General features: G+C 33.6%; 1 protein-coding gene across 1 annotated transcript; it reads right to left on the bottom strand.

Annotated features, from left to right (window-relative positions):
* Window positions 1-9,242: 9,242 nt before the first annotated feature.
* LOC133187533 (universal stress protein Sll1388-like) lies at window positions 9,243-17,479 on the bottom strand. Its single transcript, XM_061322936.1, has 4 exons — window positions 17,202-17,479; window positions 11,528-11,623; window positions 10,743-10,849; window positions 9,243-10,113 (listed from the first exon to the last, which is right to left on the bottom strand). Exons 1-4 carry the CDS (start codon window positions 17,341-17,343, stop codon window positions 9,907-9,909), a joined length of 552 nt encoding a protein of 183 aa, XP_061178920.1. The 5' UTR covers window positions 17,344-17,479; the 3' UTR covers window positions 9,243-9,906.
* Between the last annotated feature and the right edge of the window lie 1,681 nt (window positions 17,480-19,160).

The raw sequence follows: 19,160 nt of genomic DNA on the forward strand, positions 1-19,160 counted from the left end.
TGACTGTTTCCACTATGTAATTGACATCTTTAGGAACAAATTATCGTAAAAACTATTGGTATGGATTTGTTTTTAATTTTTATTCGTAGTTACTAAATAGTGCCTACTTCACACGACCCAAGAACTGTTCCAAGCCGGTCTACCTTGCAGCACCTGTCACGTCTTTGCCTTTCCCAGCATAGCTATGGTAAATGACGATCTGTTGGCTCTCTGTCCCCTGAACACAATGTACAACAAAGCCATCACTACTTTACTTTCTTGTCATATAGATAATTTTACTGTTGTAGGAAGCACACGTGGTTTTCCTTTTCTCTGTAACAATCACTTTACTGGTTTTCACCGCGTGGAGAATTCTACACGGAAGATCACTCTTAATCACTATATTATAAGTGAAAAACCCATGTATTACATGTAATCTTTTTTTTTCTCCGGAAAACCTTGCCTTGCCAATGTCCTTAAGCCTTACCTTAATTTGACATTGCATCTTCTTGCTTCTTTGTTTGCATACTAGCAGTATTCTTTCAGATGCTGCTTGTGAATTAAATTTCCTGAGTGAGTGAATTGATTGAATATTTTTAGAGTACTTTCATTCTCAAAACTTTTCAGTTCTGTTGTTGTTTAAAGATTCGAGTATATTGGCATGTTATGTGGAGGGGAAAAAGCATTTTAAAAAATTCAATATTGGTATAATACATTGTAATTAGATGATTCTTTTGGATTTGTGAATCATTATTACAGAGTTTCCTAATTTGAGTGTTAGGTAAAATAGTTTTGTTGACGTAAGATCATGTTTTATTGGATCAACTGGAGTATACGGACAAATAGTTCTCCTGAGCATAGAATTAAGCAGTTATTCGGTTAAGACGTCAACAGAAGAACTAGCATATTTATTTGTCGACCATTTACAGGTTGACAGTTGACAGGTCTACAGAACTAGCATATTTATTTGTCGACCGTTTACAGGTCGACAGAGGAACTAGCATATCTTTTGTCGACCGTTTACAGGTTGACAGTTGACAGATCTACAGAAGAACTAGCATATTTATTTGTCGACCGTTTACAGGTCGACAGTTGACAGGCTGACAGAAAAACTAGCATATTTATTTGTCGACGGCTTACAGGTCGACAGTTGACAGGTCGACAGAAGAACTAGCATATTTTTTGGTGATCGTTTATAGGTCGACATTTGACAGGTTGACAGAAGAACTAGCATATCTTTTGCCGACCGTTTACAGGTTGACAGTTGACAGATCTACAGAAGAACTAGCATATTTATTTGTCGATCATTTACAGTCGAAGTTGACAGGTCGACAGTAAACATTAAATCTAAACATACCTTTTTGTCGATGGTTGACACCCGAGAGATTAGGGTTAGTCTTGTATCCTACCAAGAGATTAGGGTTAGTCTTGTATCCACCCGAGAGATAAGGGTTAGTCTTGTGTCCACCAGAGAGATTAGGGTTAGTCTTGTATCCACCTGAGAGATTAGGGTTAGTCTTGTATCCACCCGAGAGTAGGGTTAGTCTTGCAATTATTTGATCCACATGTACTCAGGCAAAAGATATTTCATAATATAATAATAAAAAAAATAATAAACGCCTGCGGCCTTATGCATATATTGAATATATGCGTTTTTTTAGTATAAAATCCCTGTGCTCCAAAAATATTTTTATTATTTATCAGGTTATTTCAAACATTATATTTCATTGTTCAATTAAACATTAATATACTAGATTATTTAAAATACATCCCATATTCTTATTTTTCTACTTTCAATAATTATTTTCATTTATATTTAATACTTTTTGTGAATGAAATACATGAAAATATTGTTCTGTCAACTGTCGACCTGTCAATCGTCGCCCATTCATATGCATGAAAATACTGTTCTGTCGACCTGTCAACCGTCAATCCTGCATATACAATAAATTTCTGTCAACCGTCGACCGTCAACCCTGCATATACTACAATAAATTTCTGTCAACTGTCAACCTTCAACCCTACATATACTTCAATAAATTTCTGTCAACTGTCGACTTGTCAACCGTCAACCATGCATATACTACAATAAATTTCTGTCAACTGTCGACCTGTCAACCGTCAACCCTGCATATACTACAATAAATTTCTGTCAACTGTCGACCTGTCAACCGTCAACTCTGCATATACTATAATAAATTTCTGTCAACTGTCGACCTGTCAACCGTCAACCCTGCATATACTACAATAAATTTCTGTCAACTGTCGACCTGTCAACCTGTCAACTAAATTATAAATCTTTGCTATAACTGACATAACTAAGTTCACATTATATCAGAATAAACATGACTAGAAAATTATTTACCTAATTATATTAATAAAAACATCTTCTGCAACTTTCTGTTACTATTGAAAAAGGAGAATTTTACTCAGTGAAATTTCTCTTTAGTATGGTAATATTGATTTAAAACACAACTCTTTAATCATTTATTGTCATTATTGTTCATTATCTAACGGGCCCAGCAAGTGCTCTACCAATCCCCTAGCTTTACTCCCCACAAAAATAATGAAAAATTTCAGACTTGCTGTACTACAGCATATTAATTCTAAAAGTGTTCATAATCAAATATGGATTCACAAAAAAAAAAAAAAAAAAAAAAAAAAAAAAAAAAAATCCAAAGAACTTTTAGAAAATTTAAATTCACATTTTTATTTTACATGTACATCAAAACGTATGACTTTTCTACACTTTTCTACACTTTATGCAACTATTCCTCACGATTAATTAAAAACTGGGCTTTTTGATATCATACACAACTGATTCTTCAAAATAAACGTGACTCGGTCATTTGCATATCTTGTGACTGGTTATCAACAAAATCACTTTGTTGAAAATCAATCTGATTCTACACCCAAATGATGAAGTTGATTCTACACCCAAATGATGAAGTTGATATATTAAAAAGATGCTGAAGGTCTTCATTGACAACATAAATATAGTCTTTGGAGACCAGGTCTTCTAACAAACTGTTAGAATTCCCATTGAAACTAATTATACTCCTTTATAAACCGATCTGTTTGTATTTTGCTATGTAAAAGAACTTAAAAACTACATGAGAAGAAGCTAACATTTGCTGTGACCTTCAACTCGACATTCAGATATATCGATGACGTTTTAGCAAGTAACGATGTTACCCCCAGAGTCTTACACATCTGTTTCATATTTGGATATTTTACTTGAAAAAGAAGTTAATGGTAATCTAAGAACCAAGCTTTTTGATAAACGTGATGACTTTAACTTTTCAATCGTCAACTTCCCTTACTTATGCAGCAATATACCTTCCTCACCTGCATACGGGTTTTATATCTCTCAGATGATTCGATAGGCAACAGCATGCCCTACATATGAACAATTTCTAAAACGAGATAAGCTATTGACAAACAAGTTGATGAAACAAGAATATCACAAGTTTCGTTTAAAGTCGTCCTTTCGTAAGTTCTATGGTCGATACTATGACCTTGTCAGCAAATACAATTTATCATTGAGTAAAATGCTGACTGACGTTTTTCATACTAATTGTTAGGCCATTATTTGCACACTGAATTTGCGACGGATTTTTCCGTAATTTCCCGATCATGACAAAGAGCACACGACCGGTCGTGTCTGGTCGGCAGGGGATACTCACTCCTCCATGTCACCTGATCCCACCTCTGGTGTTTTGGAGGTTCGTGTTTGCTCTGCTAGAAAATGTGTATAGTTTAATAGATTTTTGAGCTTGAATACTGTTCGTTATCTCCACACATTTCATTCCATTCATATGTCGACTAAAAGAATCCCAATGAACTCAAAATAAAAGACACCAAAGAGTCTGCGTCATTTTTACTGACTATAGAAGATAAGGGCTAGCTAATAACTATATTATTAGATAAACGAGAGAACATCTTTTCAGTCGTCAACTTTCCTTGTTTGTGTAATAATATTCCGCTATCACTTGCATATGGTGTTTATATCTCCGAATGTATGAAATAAGAAGATAATGAACAGCATTCAATCTCGAAAGTCCAATAAAACGATACAGATTTGGAGCAGAGCAAACACAGACCTGAAATTTAGAGGTGGGATCAGGTGCTATGGAGGAGTGAGCATCCCCTGCCGACCGGTCACACCCGCCGTGTGCTCCTTGTCATGATCGGTGGAAAAAAACCGGAAAAATACGTATTTGATACCCAAAAGAGTGTTCTCATTACGATCCATATGTAAACCAAGGCAGGCTGCTGACAGATAAGTTGATGTTTCGAAGATTTCAATAACTTCTTTTCAAATCGGCATTTCGAAAATTCTCTGGTCGTTATAATGACCTTGTTAGCAAATATAACCTATCACTTGGTTGCATTTTGGCTGACTTATCTAATACCAATTGTTAGGTCTTTGTTTTTATACTTATTTTGACTAGGGAATATTCCATCTACCTGATCAATACATAGGTCTCAAGGCTGGTGTGTCTGTTCGACAGGAGATGTTTACTCCTCTTACATGTACGCTCCTGATCCCACCTATGGAATGTTCAGTGTTTTCTGTCTAGTTCACTATGTTTTTTAGATCAATTACTGTTCGTTATCTTCACTATGTTCCTCATTATTACATGTAATTCTTACCTGTGGGAGAACAAAGTCATTAGACTTGCAGTGTTCCAGTCCTGCATTGTGTGGTTGATGTTCCTATTTTATTTTCTTACAAGTCAATCTCACGTTACTGAATATTATACGTTTCCGGGCATTTGCTTATCATAAATATAGGGACGAAATTCGATTGATATATGTTTCTTTATCTAAATTAATGTAATTTTTCGTTCACTCGTTACTAAAACCCTCTTTAGATGACCAATATTTTTTCCAGTCATTTTGATAAGCCTTTTTCATGCTTTCCTAAAGAGATCCATCCATGTATATTGGCTTCCGGTATTTAAATTGCGTGTTCTGAAACACATTAAAAGCAATTCCTTTGATAATAACGGTCCGGTCAGTATGTGATATGACATACTAACGAGTTTCCAAGTGAAAACGCAAGTTTGACACAATAGAAAGGGGACATTATGATACCACTAATGGTATGAACTATGACTTTGCAAAGTAATTTTTATTTGCTGGAGCATAACATTAAGATTAACATTTTGGATAATAAAGCGTTATTACACAAGTTACACAAATCACATAAAATGTATTTTGTTCTTTTATTTTTTTTTTTTATTTAGAACGTCAAAATGTATAAAAGCCCTGGATTTAGTGAATATACGCATCACGGGGAAAACAGAAAATGATCAAAATTAAGTTTGGCACCGAAATACTTCTTGCCATATAACAAGTGTTTACAAAGTACATTCAGAATCAAATCCATTGACTTTCTGATAAGAGAGTTAACTCTCACTGAGGTTTATTACTTTAACTTCCTTACAAATTTACGTTCAATGACGATGTTTGTCAATTTTTGCGACGCAGGTACTTTAAAACTGTCCACATTTCCATTATGATTTTAATTCTTTTGGAAAACCATTATCATTGAAGAAAAGTTTTATATTAGTTACCTTAAAAACAAGTTAAACGAGACACGAAAATTTGGACCTCAAGCAAATTTTACTTATTTGTCGAAACGCTTTCAAACGGGAACATTCAAGGTCTTTCGATGATAAATATCTATGAAATCTATATTTACTAATACGCTTGAAAAATGTTAACTTCTCAATATACTTCGAAATAATTGATAATTTTCTTTCGAAATAATTTTTAACGAACTTTTTTTTTATAACTTCATAAAGAGGCAAAATTACGGACAATTTCACTTTGATATTAATTTTTCAAAGTTTGGTGTTAAGTAATATCCCTTTATATGGAATGATGGAAATTTGCTTAACGTTTATTGTGAAAAGATCTTGTTTTTACAATTTTTTTTTAAATCTCAAAAATCAATTTTACGATTGCTGAAGTCACACATTAAAAGAGACGTCTGCATTCGGAATTACATGCAATTGCTGGCCCCAGTAAGGAATATCCGTATAAATCAGGTAGTCATAGACCTACCTGGAAGTGTTATGCGGATTTTTCCATGTCGTCGATTTCCTGTTACTGTCGTAATGACATTTGATTTCTTTGCTTTATTGACTATTCCATCTCCAGGCTTCGAGGCATGAGCACTTCTAAAACTTTAAATGAAACTTTAGATGTAAATAATATATGAGTAAAGGATTATTTTGAGGTCATCCTCATGAATATTTGCAAGCTTACTGTAAAAAGCTTTCCCATTTATTTCCATTGGTAGAAAGAAACTGAGAAACTTAGGTGCTGTTATAAAAATCTGTGTTTTGAAAGAAAAACAAATTTCACTCCGAGCTATCTCAGAATGTTTGCAAGAGTTTGTAATTTTCTTTGAATCGTCTCTTATTTGTATTTGAAATTGTTCCGAAAGCATTGATGTCTCTTTAAGGTGCTTAAATTAAAAACATTATTTTCCTGATATCTATGTTCCTTGTTAATATCTCCATGGAAATAAGTGATCAATCTAATGATAGTATCATGAAGTAAGACAACGCCACTCATGGTAAAAGTTTTATTAATGTTTTACATTAAACGGTTCGTCAAAATCTATCATTTGAATTTCGGCAAGATAAATTTACAAAGTACAAGCGTTAGAAAATACATCACAGATAGTATGAACAATTTATTTATCAAACCTTTTTAAAATTTCTTATATTACATTCTAAAATGTTAATTCGTATATTTACATAGTGAATTCAAGATTCCATTGGGAGGTGTAAAATTTCTGTTTGACTGACAAATGAAAAGATGTTATTTTAAAGTCAATTTTCAAGATTCCATTGGGAGGTGCAAAATTTCTGTTTGACTGACAAATGAAAAGATGTTATTTTAAAGTCAATTTTCTTTTATGTGGTGAATTAGTGAATAATTTCTAGGCAATGATAACCAAGCAATTATTTGTCAATGCATCAAATTCCATCCCCCGGTGATTATCTAGTTTAGATTCCCATACCATCAATCAAATATCCACCAATCTGTTAAGGGAATTTATCTGACTGGCTATATTGAGCTTCAGGCACGATCCTATCACTATTTTCCACATTTCATAAACGACTGGAAACTTTACGAACAATCTTTTGATAATAGTCATGATATACATGTAGTGTACATGTGGTGTACATGTAGTGTACATGTAGTGTACATGTGGTGTATAAATGAAAATTGCTTTGTAACCATTGCAAAAAGTTTGAAGATTTCACTTATCTCTACTACATACACAAGAATTTCGATGTCCTTAGATTGGTGACATTTTGCAGCATACCCTGTTACATTGTAAATGTATGTTTAGAATATTCATATTTGTCTTCCACCCTCAATTTTTGAAAAGAAATACAATTATATAAAAGTTGAATCTAAAAATATTAACATAAATGAAATAAAAAGATTTAGTTACATTGCCATTTCATGGAATACATTTTATTCACCACAATTTGTCAAAAATTTCTATAGAAGATTCGAACAGCATAATATCTTATCATATGCATATTTCTGCTCTGCGAAGGCCTAGGTTTTTACATGTTACTTTTGTCTTCATCAAAGACTACTTTTGTCGTTACATAGTCTAATTATTGGTAACATAATAAAAGCGAATACGACAATATTTTATCGGAGTTTTTCAGCTATTACTGTACCAGTTTACTTATTATTGCATGTGGAAATTTACAATATCCTTTATGGGCAAATTTCTTTATTACATGTATTAAGAAGTATTTTGTTCTTTGCTTCGTTTACTAGCTTAAAGAATCGAATTAAATACCATAATAATGTTCGTCCTTTTCTTGATCATATATTAAGCTTCCTTTTTAATTATTGTATATTCAATATTGTAGTGTCCTACCCTTCTCTATGTGAAGCTGCTTAAGCGTCAAAGTTATAATAATACATTGTACATTTCACTATCTTAAGAGTTATCAAACTGATACTGCTGTTGATCAATAAAGCAAAAAATACGACACACTATCTAGAAAGCCATCACTGTTATGACTCGTTGCAGATGCTAATGGGTTATAGATATGTCAATAAAAGAGTCCTGATTTGGGTTACCTACTCATATTTTACCATTGTTCTGGGACCCTGGCCTTTTAACCTTCAGCTTTGTGTACAAAATGGACAACGTGGGTTAACTTTGCTGCCCTACTTCTTTAAGAATAAGGGAAATAAAAAAATATTGTTATTGTCAGAGGAATAATTTGAGTAAGCATAAAAGCGTCCTCGTTTGAACTTTTAAATAATGAATAGACCGGTTGAATAGTATTACCCATCACATCAACACTGTCATGGTTTAATTTTCTAATATGAAAAAGGTAAAAAAAAAAATTGAAAAACTCAAGATTTATTCAACATTTAGGGTCTTAAGTGACCTTGGGGTTTTCTGTATTCTATCATTTATTCAAGAATAATGTTTCTTTGATTTCATGTACAAAAACATATTTATTTACTGTTCGTTTGCATGGTTGAAAGGATATATGCTTAAGCACAAAATTTGGCTGAAAAGGTATATGCTTAAGCACATTGTAAAGTACTTTGAGATTTATCTACATCGTATCTTTAAATTGTCTTTGATTTTTCCTTGGTCGTGCATGATATTAAAAGACACTAAATGTTTCAAGTTAAAAAAAATGAAGGAGTTGTTAAGTTGTTATTAGAGACAAACCGAATTTTTGGCCGAATAATGAGTAGATAATTTTTTACTTTACACAAAATCCTTTACCAGGAATTGCACATCATCACAATCTAGTGGCAAATATTTTGATTATAACATCTCGAAAATCACTCCAATTCAATAAAATTAAGAAACGTATGAAAAATGCCTGAAGTATCAGATACATTAAATTTCAGATGAGTTGTCATGCAAGTTCATTCTGCATTGTCCCCATAATGAAAATTAATCTTTAACTATCACTTAATTTATAAATTTTGTTTAATAATATAATTTGATAGGTAACTGCAAAGGATAGAAGAGGTAAGGTACACTTTATAATCAGTTTACAGAACTCAAGGACCATTTGATTGAATCCTTAAAGAAACACAGGACAGGCTGAGTAACAACATAGTTTACATAGCAATTAACATCTCAAAAAGTGATCAAATACTCTCATGATTTCAATTCAGAGAGCCTTAATTATCTCCGAATCTGCTTAAATAGATAAGTAAAAATGCTAACAATTCAGATATTTTAATTTGTATTTATTTATTTGAATTTTCAGGACATTGTGTTCAAATTTAAACATTGATTATTTTTTCCGACTAACCGATTACAGATTTTCTAACCGATTACCATCTTTTGACTGAGTAGCCGGTTAACCGATTACATCCCTACAAAATTAGGTCAGCACAACAAAAGCTAATACTTAAAGAATAGTAAACAATTTTGAGGTAAATTAATATGTATTAGTATTTAGAGTGTTATGCTAAATTATCTTGCGTTTATTTCATACAACAGAAATACTTTACACTCAGATGTGCTTTACCTTCTTTCTCAAAGTCATGGTGGAGCTTATAATAACGCAAGAATAAATTACACAAACTCACTTGTAAATATCTCGACACACACTTCAAAATTATTGATAATTTTCTTTTGAAGGTAAAACCTTATCTTTGTTTCTTATTACTTTGGTTAACATCGTCATAAAGATTCAAAACTACGGACAACCTCACTAACATATTGATTTTTTTTCAAATTTGTTTGGGATACATTGGAATGATGGAAAGTTGCTTGACTTCATTTTTTCAAAATGAGCAGCTTATGTCAAGACATAAATGTCATTTTCACTATTGTTGACGACACGCAGGCAAAGGGCAAATTAAGAGATGGAGCCTGCTGAATTATCGTTGGCCTCATTTTGACAACTGATGACGACACACAAGCACCGGAATGTCTGCATGGTGAATCAGGTAATCGCTGACACTACCTAGAAGTGTTCTGCGGATTTTTCCATGACCCCGACTTCCGGTTACTATCATTGTGGCATTTAATTCCTTTCCTATGTTGATTATTCCCTCACCAGGCTTCGAGGCATGCGTACTTCTGACACTTCCATTTACCTGAAATTGCATAACACTAACATTCATACCATGAAATATATGGAGATAACGAACAGTATTCATGCTCAAAAGTCCTTTAAACAATACAAATTTTGGAGCAGAGCAAACACGGACCTCTTAAATATCAGAGGTGGGATCAGATGCCATGGAGGAGTGAGCATCCCCTGCCGATCGGTCACATCCGCCGTGTGCTCCTTGTCATGATTGGGAAATAACGGGAAAATCTGTCGACAATTCAGTGTGTAAATAATGGCCTAACAATTAGTATGAAAAACGGCAGTCAGCATTTGCATGATTTGACTTAATGATAAATTGTATTTGCTTACAAGGTCATTGTATCGACCATATAACTTACGAAATGAAGAATATAAACGAGACTGTTCATATTCTTGTTTCATCAATTTGTTTGTCAATAACTTACCTATTGAACCTTTCTATCAAACACCAACAATCCAGTGGACTACATGTATATGATATACGAGTAAATGGTCATTTTAAAGTCATTTCTATGATTATATTTGCAAACTCATTAATGGATTCTGAATAATTCCCAATGAAAGTATTTCACTGGATAACTGGGGAGTTTTAAATTGAACTGTATTTTTAGGTTGAGAAAAAAAACCTCTTACTCCGAGCTGTCTTAGAATGTTTGCAAAAGTTTGAAGTTTCCTTTGTATCTTCTCTATTTCATGTTTGAATATTGTCTGGAAAGCATCGACATCTTCTCTGTTAGGTGCTGAAATTTTGAAAATAAATTTTCCTTATACTGATGTTCCAAATTAATAATTCCTGGGAAAGAAATGATGGTATTATAAAGTTTAAGACTAAAGCCTATCTTGTTGATGTTTTAATGCATGTAATATATAATTTTAAAGCTTTACTTAAATTAAAATCAAGTCCAGATAAGCTATCAAAGTACTGGTACTGAGAAAACGTCAAATATTTACAGAAAGAGCAATTTTTCATTACACACTTCTTTTCTCAATGTACATTAAATCTTGTTAAATTCGTGTACATGTATTTATATTGACATAAGATTTAATGCAGCAGTGTAAAAGTTTGGTTGTAATGTCACATTTAAAATAATAAAAGATGTGTTATGTTACAGTCAATCTTCTTTCTCGTGCTGAATTAGTCAATAATTTCCTTTGTATGATAACCAATCATTTGTCAATGCATAAAATGCCATCCCCGATGATTATCCCGTTGAGAATCCTTCCATCAATCAAATATCTACCAATCTGTTGAAGGATTTTAGATTACTCGGCCATATAGAACTCCAGGCACGATCTTATCACCATTTTCCACTTTTCATAAATGACAGGAAACTATGCGATCAATCTTGTGATAATTGTAATGATATTGTATATTTAGAGTATATACAAGTTAGGCGTATATAAATGATAGTTCTTACTTTGCAGCCATTGAGCTGAGGTAAAGATTTCACTCATCTCTACTGCATACACAAGAACCACGATGTCTTGAGGCCTGTGACATTTTGCAGCATACCCTGTTAAATGTATGCGTAGGATATATATTTTACATAAATTCATTCTAAGATTGTTTAGAATAAATTAAGATGCAGTAGAATATATTTAACTATAAGAACATTCTATTTCATGAAGTTCATTTGATGAAGTTTCAATGGAAGAAAATAGTATTTCATAGGCTTTGCATTCCTTGCTGTTTGAAGTGAAAAAGGTGAAGATAACGAACAGTGATCGATCTCAAAAAATCTACAAACAATACAAATTTGTACACAGGGCAAAAAAAACGGACCCCCGAAAGTTCCAGAGTTTGGATTAGGTGCCTAGGAGGAGTAAGCATCCCTGTTGAATGGTAACACCCGCCGTGAGCCCTATATTTTGATTAAGTATACGATAAAAACAAAGGCCTAACAATTGGTATGAAGCACGTCAGCCAAAATTCGACCCAATGATAGGTTATATTTTTTGAGAAGGTCATTAGAACGACCATAGAATTTACGAAAAGCTGACTTTAAACGAGGTTGTTGAAATCCCTGTAACATCAACTTATCTATCAGTAGCCTACCACGGCTTAAAAATTGATCGTTCCCAGATCATGCTCTTGAGTATCGAATTCTTTGGAAGACATAAACACAATATGCAGGTGATAGCGGAATATTACTACATAAATAAGGAAAGATGACAATGGAAAAGCTGAAGTCATCTCGTTCGTTATACAATTTAAGTGTTAGTTAGCCCTTATCGTCTATAGTGAGTAAAACATCCAAATATGAAACAGATGTCGCAGACTATGTAATGTCTTTTATTTCAAGTACACTGGGATACATCGATATATCGAGTCGACTTATGAATGGAGGTAAGTATTGTTAATTGATAAAACGTCATCGATATATCTGAATGTCGAATTAAAGGTCACAGCAACCTTTTCGTCTTCTCATTCAGAAGTTTTTGAAAAAATTCTGGTTCAAAGAATATAAACACTGGTCAGTAAATAAAGGAGCACAATTTGTGACCATCGAAATTCCAACAATTTGTTGGAAGACCTGGTCTCCAAAGACAACAAAAATGGTCAATGAGGAACTCCAGCATCCTTTTGATATCAATTTCAGAGTATTTTGTGTAGAATCAGTGTGATTGTTAACAAAGTAATTTTGCTTATAACCAATCACAAGATTTGAAAATTTCTGAGTTCCATTTTTATTTGAGAAGCAATTGATTGACTGATTGATTGTATGTTGTTTTACGTGCCGTTCGAGAATTTTTCACTCATATAGAGACGTTACCATATACCGGCGAAGGGCTTCAAATTTAGACCTTTACTCGGCACTCAGGGCCATTGAACAGTGAGACTTCTTTATCGTGCCAACGCCTACCGTGACACGGGCCTCGGTTTTTTAAGGTCTCATCCGAATGACCCGCAACTTTCACTTCAAAGTACCGAGCGATTGGCGAAGGAACAGTTGCTACCTATTTTTTTTATCGACTTATAAAAAAAATATAGGTCATTCGCAGCCATGATTCGAACACACAAACTTCCGATCACGGGGGGGGGGGGGGGGGGGGTCAAAGAAATATATTTTCCAATGACCAATATTTGCCATCAAGATAAAACTTTGATATTGAGATCTATAACTATCTGAATCTCCACAGAACTGAAATTTTCATCAGCTATGACTTCATATGTTAGATCTGATGTCAAGATGATGACGTAAATTCAAAATTTCAAATGATTTTGAAAAAAAGGATACATCTTACGTCAATATTTTGATTAAGAGTCATTAAGCGCAGGTTAGCCCCAGCTCGATCTATTGATATAATGTGTACAATTAGAATGATTGATTGATTGTATGTTGTTTTACGTCCTATTCGAGAATTTTTCACTCATATAGAGACGTCACCACATACCGGTGAAGAGCTTCAAATTTTGACCTTTACTCGGCACTCGGGGCCATTGAGCAGTGAAAGATCTTGATCGTGCCAATGCAACGCCTGCCGTAACACGGAACCTCGGTTTTTAAGTTCTCATCCGAAGGACCCGCAACGTTCACCTCAAAGTGTCGAGCGCATGGCGAAGGAACAGTTGCTACCCATTTTTTATCGACTTAAGTCATTCGCGGCCGAGATTCTAAATTACGACCTCCCGATCACGAAGCGAGCGCTAGCTCTACCGACTGAGCTACCGTGAACGGTATGTACAATTAGAAAATGAATGAAAAATGTGAAAATTACTCTGGGACAGGCTTGCGAGTAAATTTTATATTCAAAATTGAATAGATTTTGTCTATTTTGTCCCCTTTTCTTGAAAATAATCGAAAATCCAAATAGTTTGTGACGTCACAGAAAAACGAATTGCCGATAATCTTCTTTAAAAATATAATAATTTTTGCCGAATAAGATTTTTCACACAATATATACAACTATGTACATTTCCAGAGATTTTCAAAACTTTGTTTTTATAGGAGCAAAAATGTGCTATTACCGCATACAGTTCTTTCTTTCCAATATTTTACATTTTTCTCATATTTCCTAAAACAAATCAGAGAATTTCAAAAATAAAATTAATGTGAGGAATAATTTGTGTACTTTTTTCAAATACATTTATAAAATTTTCCAGCTGATCATTATGTATTAAACTTCCTTTTAATTAAATATAGTGTAGTATCCTACATTCTTCTAAGCGAGTCTGCCTAAGAGTTTCAATTATGCTAATACATTGTACATCTTACTTTCTTGAGGATTATCAGCCTGATACTGATGTAGATCAATATAACAAAAATGTGAAATACGATCTCTGAAGCCATCATTGTTATGCCTAATCGCAGAAGATAATGGGTTTTAGATATGTCAATAAAACATGTCATGAGTCGTGATTTGGCTTACCGATACTATGTTTTTCTGTTGTTTTGGGACTCTGGCCTCTTATCTATTGTGTACAAAAAGTTCCCTAGGGTTCACCGTGTTGCCATCTACTACATAGTAATATGGGAAATAAAAAAGATCCAAATTGTTGGAAGAATACTAGTAACCTAAAGACTTCCTCGTTGCAATTTATATATAATGAAAAAACAGGATGAATTAAATTTACCCTGTCTTGATTAAGTTCTCTATTATTTATTTAAAGAAAAACTCTAGAATTATTCAACATTTAGTGCATTGAGATGTATTTGAGATTTACAGTACCGCATTATATAATTTATAAAAAAAATTTAATGTTTCTTTGATTTCATGTATATTGATATTATTGATGATTTATTTGCTGTTCTTTGGAAGAATGGATGAATACGTAATTTAAACTATAAAAAATATATTGTTAATCATACTTCTAAGTATTTAGGATTTAGTTCTTAAGAACGAAATAAATCTTCAAACATTTATATAAGACTTGTGTACATTCTTTTAACATACGATCTTATAAATCTAGCAGAATCAAACATTCATTTCAATATGAACACTCTTAATTTACAGTCTTATAAATGTAGCATGACCATTAATTGTTTATCTGGAGTGTTTCTTGTCTGAAAAATCAGGCTTAACAAAACAAACCTTACGTAAAAAGAAAATATGTAAAAGCTGTAGGAAATTCAAATTTTAACAGATGCTTGAAATGAAAACAATTTATGACAAAAGTGTTTATATAATGTTTCTTCCCAGAAATGTACTTTCTAATGGGAGTGAACAGGATGCAGTCTAAATATATAATAGGCCATACTCTATCACTTTCAGCAAGATTATTTTAAATATTTTTTTCTGTACGTGTATTATTGGTTGTTTGTTCGTTCCCTTGAAAATTTTCGTTCATATTGGGATGCCAACAATTGCCGGTAGAAAGCTTCAAATTTTGACTTGAACTCGGCTCAAATAGCAATTTAGGAGTGAGGGATTTTTTCCGCCAATATACCTTTTACGACACTGGACCTTGCTTTATATGATCTAATCCATGACCCGCAGTAGGATTCGAACCCGCGACGTAAGTGTCAACCCTTTACTCCGCGAGTCTACAACGAAACGCACTAACCACTGTGCCACATTGGCGACTGAGAGTTTGATGTCAAATGAACTCCTAATATAAGGTCAGAAAATAAATTAATATTAAGATTTGGTACATACTTGAATCTTTGCCGAATAATAATAAGGTAGCAATTCTGAGACTTTTCTACAGTTACAGAAATACATTTCCATATTGCTACATTTGAAACCTGTATCACATTCTGCATTTGCTCTACAGCTTTTGAACATTACAATAAACAAATCAAATGGATTGATGTTGCTGCTTTTCCATTTTGAAACAGTTAAACTGATATTTCGGAAACAGATGTGGTACATGTATAACGTTACACAGAGTAAATTCCCAGGAATTACGTGTAACAATCTAACAGTAAATATCTGATTATAGCATTTAGAGAAGCACTCTAAATCAATAAAATTAAGAGATAATGTCATAACAATATGCTGAATTATACAGAAAATCAATGGTATTATACAGAAGGCATGTTGCTATGAGGGTTGACCGGTACAATCTTGGACAACGCGTTTTTATTGAAAGATAATTTGCTTTCTAGGCTGAAATTGTCAGTAATTCTTTATTTATGATTATCATATTTGAGGAAATTTTAATGTTTTCAATGAATTCTTGATAAAAATAAGGATTCTATTATATTTTGATGTGCACAGGGTGTGGTCCTACGGCGCACGACCAAAAACAAAATCAGGGTTTAATTGGAGAATGCGCGAATGTTATTTCGAAATAAAATTATTATTTTTAAGTTACTATCCATTATGTCGTCACTTGGAAAATTTTAAGGTGTTTGCTTAATTTTCGGCTGTTTCCCGAACATTGAGTGGTAAACAAAATACACGAAAAATGGCAATGTTTGATGACGTTGCGGCGCACTAGAGAGCAGTTCTATCTGTCTTCTCCTCGTTCTCGATGAGGGTAGATCAATTCATCAGTTTTCGAAAGAAATTTAACAAAATAATGCTGTCTGTTACTAAAATCTAAGTCCCGATGCCTGTTCAACAGAGCGATCGTTCGCGAGCGCTCGCGGACATTTCTGTTGGAGGGATAAGGAATTTTGGCGAGCGCTCGCGAACGTTCGCTCTATTTTTTTTAGAAGTGCGTTAAGTGTCTCCATGGTAAAAAATGTTGATGTACACTCTTAACGCACTTTGAAAAAGATTTTCAAATTTTTTTTTACCAATCACATTGTCAAAAATTTTCAACATTACAGGAAATGGAACTTCAAGGAATATGTTTAATTTTTGTTGATGAAATATTAACCAAATAGATAATTTGTATTTACAGGTAGTACATATTATGCTTATTTCAGTAACAAGATACCGGTAATTATTGTGACGTCGGGATTTGCAGTACTCTAATTTATTTTTTTTTTTCAACAAAAACAAACAAACAAACAAAACGAAAAACAAAACAAAATAAAAAAAGACAAAACATTAACCAAAAAATTAGGCTGTAGGAATTTTAATTTTATATCATTACATCAAACCAACAGGATTTGAAATGAAAAAAAAATTACTATGTCAACAAATACTTATTCACTTGTCATTACAAGATGCGTATGAAATACACATACACATACTCACATTTTAATGCCTCAATTGCTATATCACTACCATCCATTGCGAATATTATTATATTCCCCTTGGTGTAGCGTGGCATCTTAACTTCCTCCACTTTGTCACTAGTGGTGTCCTGTGTCACTTCTGTGGGAGCACACTCGGCCATTCTAATTAGGGTCCTCCACCTTAAACCACAAACGATTTCCTAGGGGTCACGAGTTTATTTTATCAAATTTTCCCGTTAGATTTCCAAAGTCATGTGCTGCCAGTAAATCTTGTCAGATGCCTAAGCTGATGGAAACATCGATCCAATATTTGATTCCAGTCGCCAGACTATCGTGTTTTATTTAGATCAACACGCTATATCTGTACGGCTTCCGTCATCTTCCCCCCAACCCTCATCCTTGCGTGTGTTGATTGAGAAGAAAACTAAAATCACGATGTTTAATTAAAGATTACGTCAATGGGCTCTTAGCTCAACCTCGGATTAAGCTATCTTTTTCAGCCTTTCACTGATTAGTCTATAAAAACTCATTATGTTTTGCATGTGACAATATGGCGTAAATCTTCCCAGGAAATAAGGACGATTGCAGTTTAATTCAACTATCCATTACAGTGATAACTCAGAAGAAGATAATAAAAGTTCTGCAATAACAGTTTTCTTCACGCTTTTTATTAGAATTAATGACATCGAAGGATATGAAATTGGCGATAGAGCCCATTTTTTACTCCAAAATGTGAATCATACCAGATTCATTTTTCAAGTTCGATTAATGGGGCCGTGAACTTGAGCGAGTAAAATACTAGTACTCGTCAAGAAGGGCGACACTATCATCATATGAAGTAAACTCACCCTTACTTATTATATGTACCTATGTTATGTGTTTATAGTTACGTAACTGCAAACAGGAACTACGCACTGGATTAAGCAGAAATGTATCAATAAGCGTTGCAAATCCACGCTTAATACCATAAATTCTTGCATTCAGTATAATAGTTGACATTATCAACCGCAAGTGCTGAATCGCCGCTTATTGATTGTAAAACTGTATCATTAAGCGTCGTAAATGCGCAGCATCCCTTACACTAAATGAAACAAGCAAATGTCGCATGATCAAACGCAATTGATACAAACTAATGCATGAACATAACAAACGCAGGCTAGTAGGAGCAAACGCTGACGGAAGCCATACAGATGTAGTGCGTTGTTTTACGTTGTTTTACGTTTAACATTAACGGTTGAGAATGTCAATTAATGCAAGAGTTAATGGCCTTACCTTTGTCAGGCTCAATCATTACTTAGAGCATGTATCTCTTCTTTTCCACGAACACACCAGTACTTCGCTCTGAGTGGCCAGAGAATGCACAAGAGTGAATTAAAAGAAAACGACAATCAACCTGGCTACATTATCAGTACTATTAAAACAGATGAGAGTTAATTTTGTCAATAAGGTACCACGGTATATCAAAAAGTTCTTTTGTCCGTGAGTTCCGATTTTGCTTTGGTTCTTCAGTGAGAATCTGTAACGAAGCACTAAGTAAATATCAGTAGTCACAACACTAATATTTTATATATTTAATACTAAATTTTGGGAGTCGTTGATCACAAGGCAATATTTCCAATATAAAGTCACATAGCCTGCACCTAACACATTTATTTTATTTGGACATCAGAATTTGCAAATAAAAACTTTTTTCTTTTATCCTATTGTAGAAATTGTTTATTGATGTTCTTGGAACTCTGAAGCCACGGATTTGGAGGGAGTAGTCTACACCATCTAGGAGAGTCTTCTTTTGTGCATGTGTAGCGCACGCCGAGTGCTGGGAAGTCGGCTAAAGCTGCTGAATTTCTACATTTTCCTTTCCTATCGTTCTTTCATTAAATTTTCATCCTTTTCAGTATATTGCTGAATAACTCTAGAAGATTACTAGGTTATTTACATATCTACATAAAATATGTATACATAATCCACACCACGTAAG

This window comes from Saccostrea echinata, unplaced genomic scaffold (genome assembly GCF_033153115.1).
Source record: "Saccostrea echinata isolate AGI-Se365-2 ecotype Australia unplaced genomic scaffold, CSIRO_AGI_Sech_v1 ptg000015l, whole genome shotgun sequence".
NCBI classification, from domain to species: Eukaryota; Metazoa; Mollusca; class Bivalvia; order Ostreida; family Ostreidae; genus Saccostrea; species Saccostrea echinata.

Coding starts and splice junctions, on each gene's coding strand:
- LOC133187533 (XM_061322936.1), bottom strand. CDS start 17,343: ATGGCCGAGTGTGCTCCCACAGAAGTGACACAGGACACCACTAGTGAC. Junction 10,850..11,527: donor CTCAGCTCAATGGCTGCAAA/GTAAGAACTATC, acceptor TCAAAATTTCAG/CACCTAACAGAGAAGATGTC. Junction 10,114..10,742: donor ACATTCTAAGACAGCTCGGA/GTAAGAGGTTTT, acceptor ATGCAATTTCAG/GTAAATGGAAGTGTCAGAAG.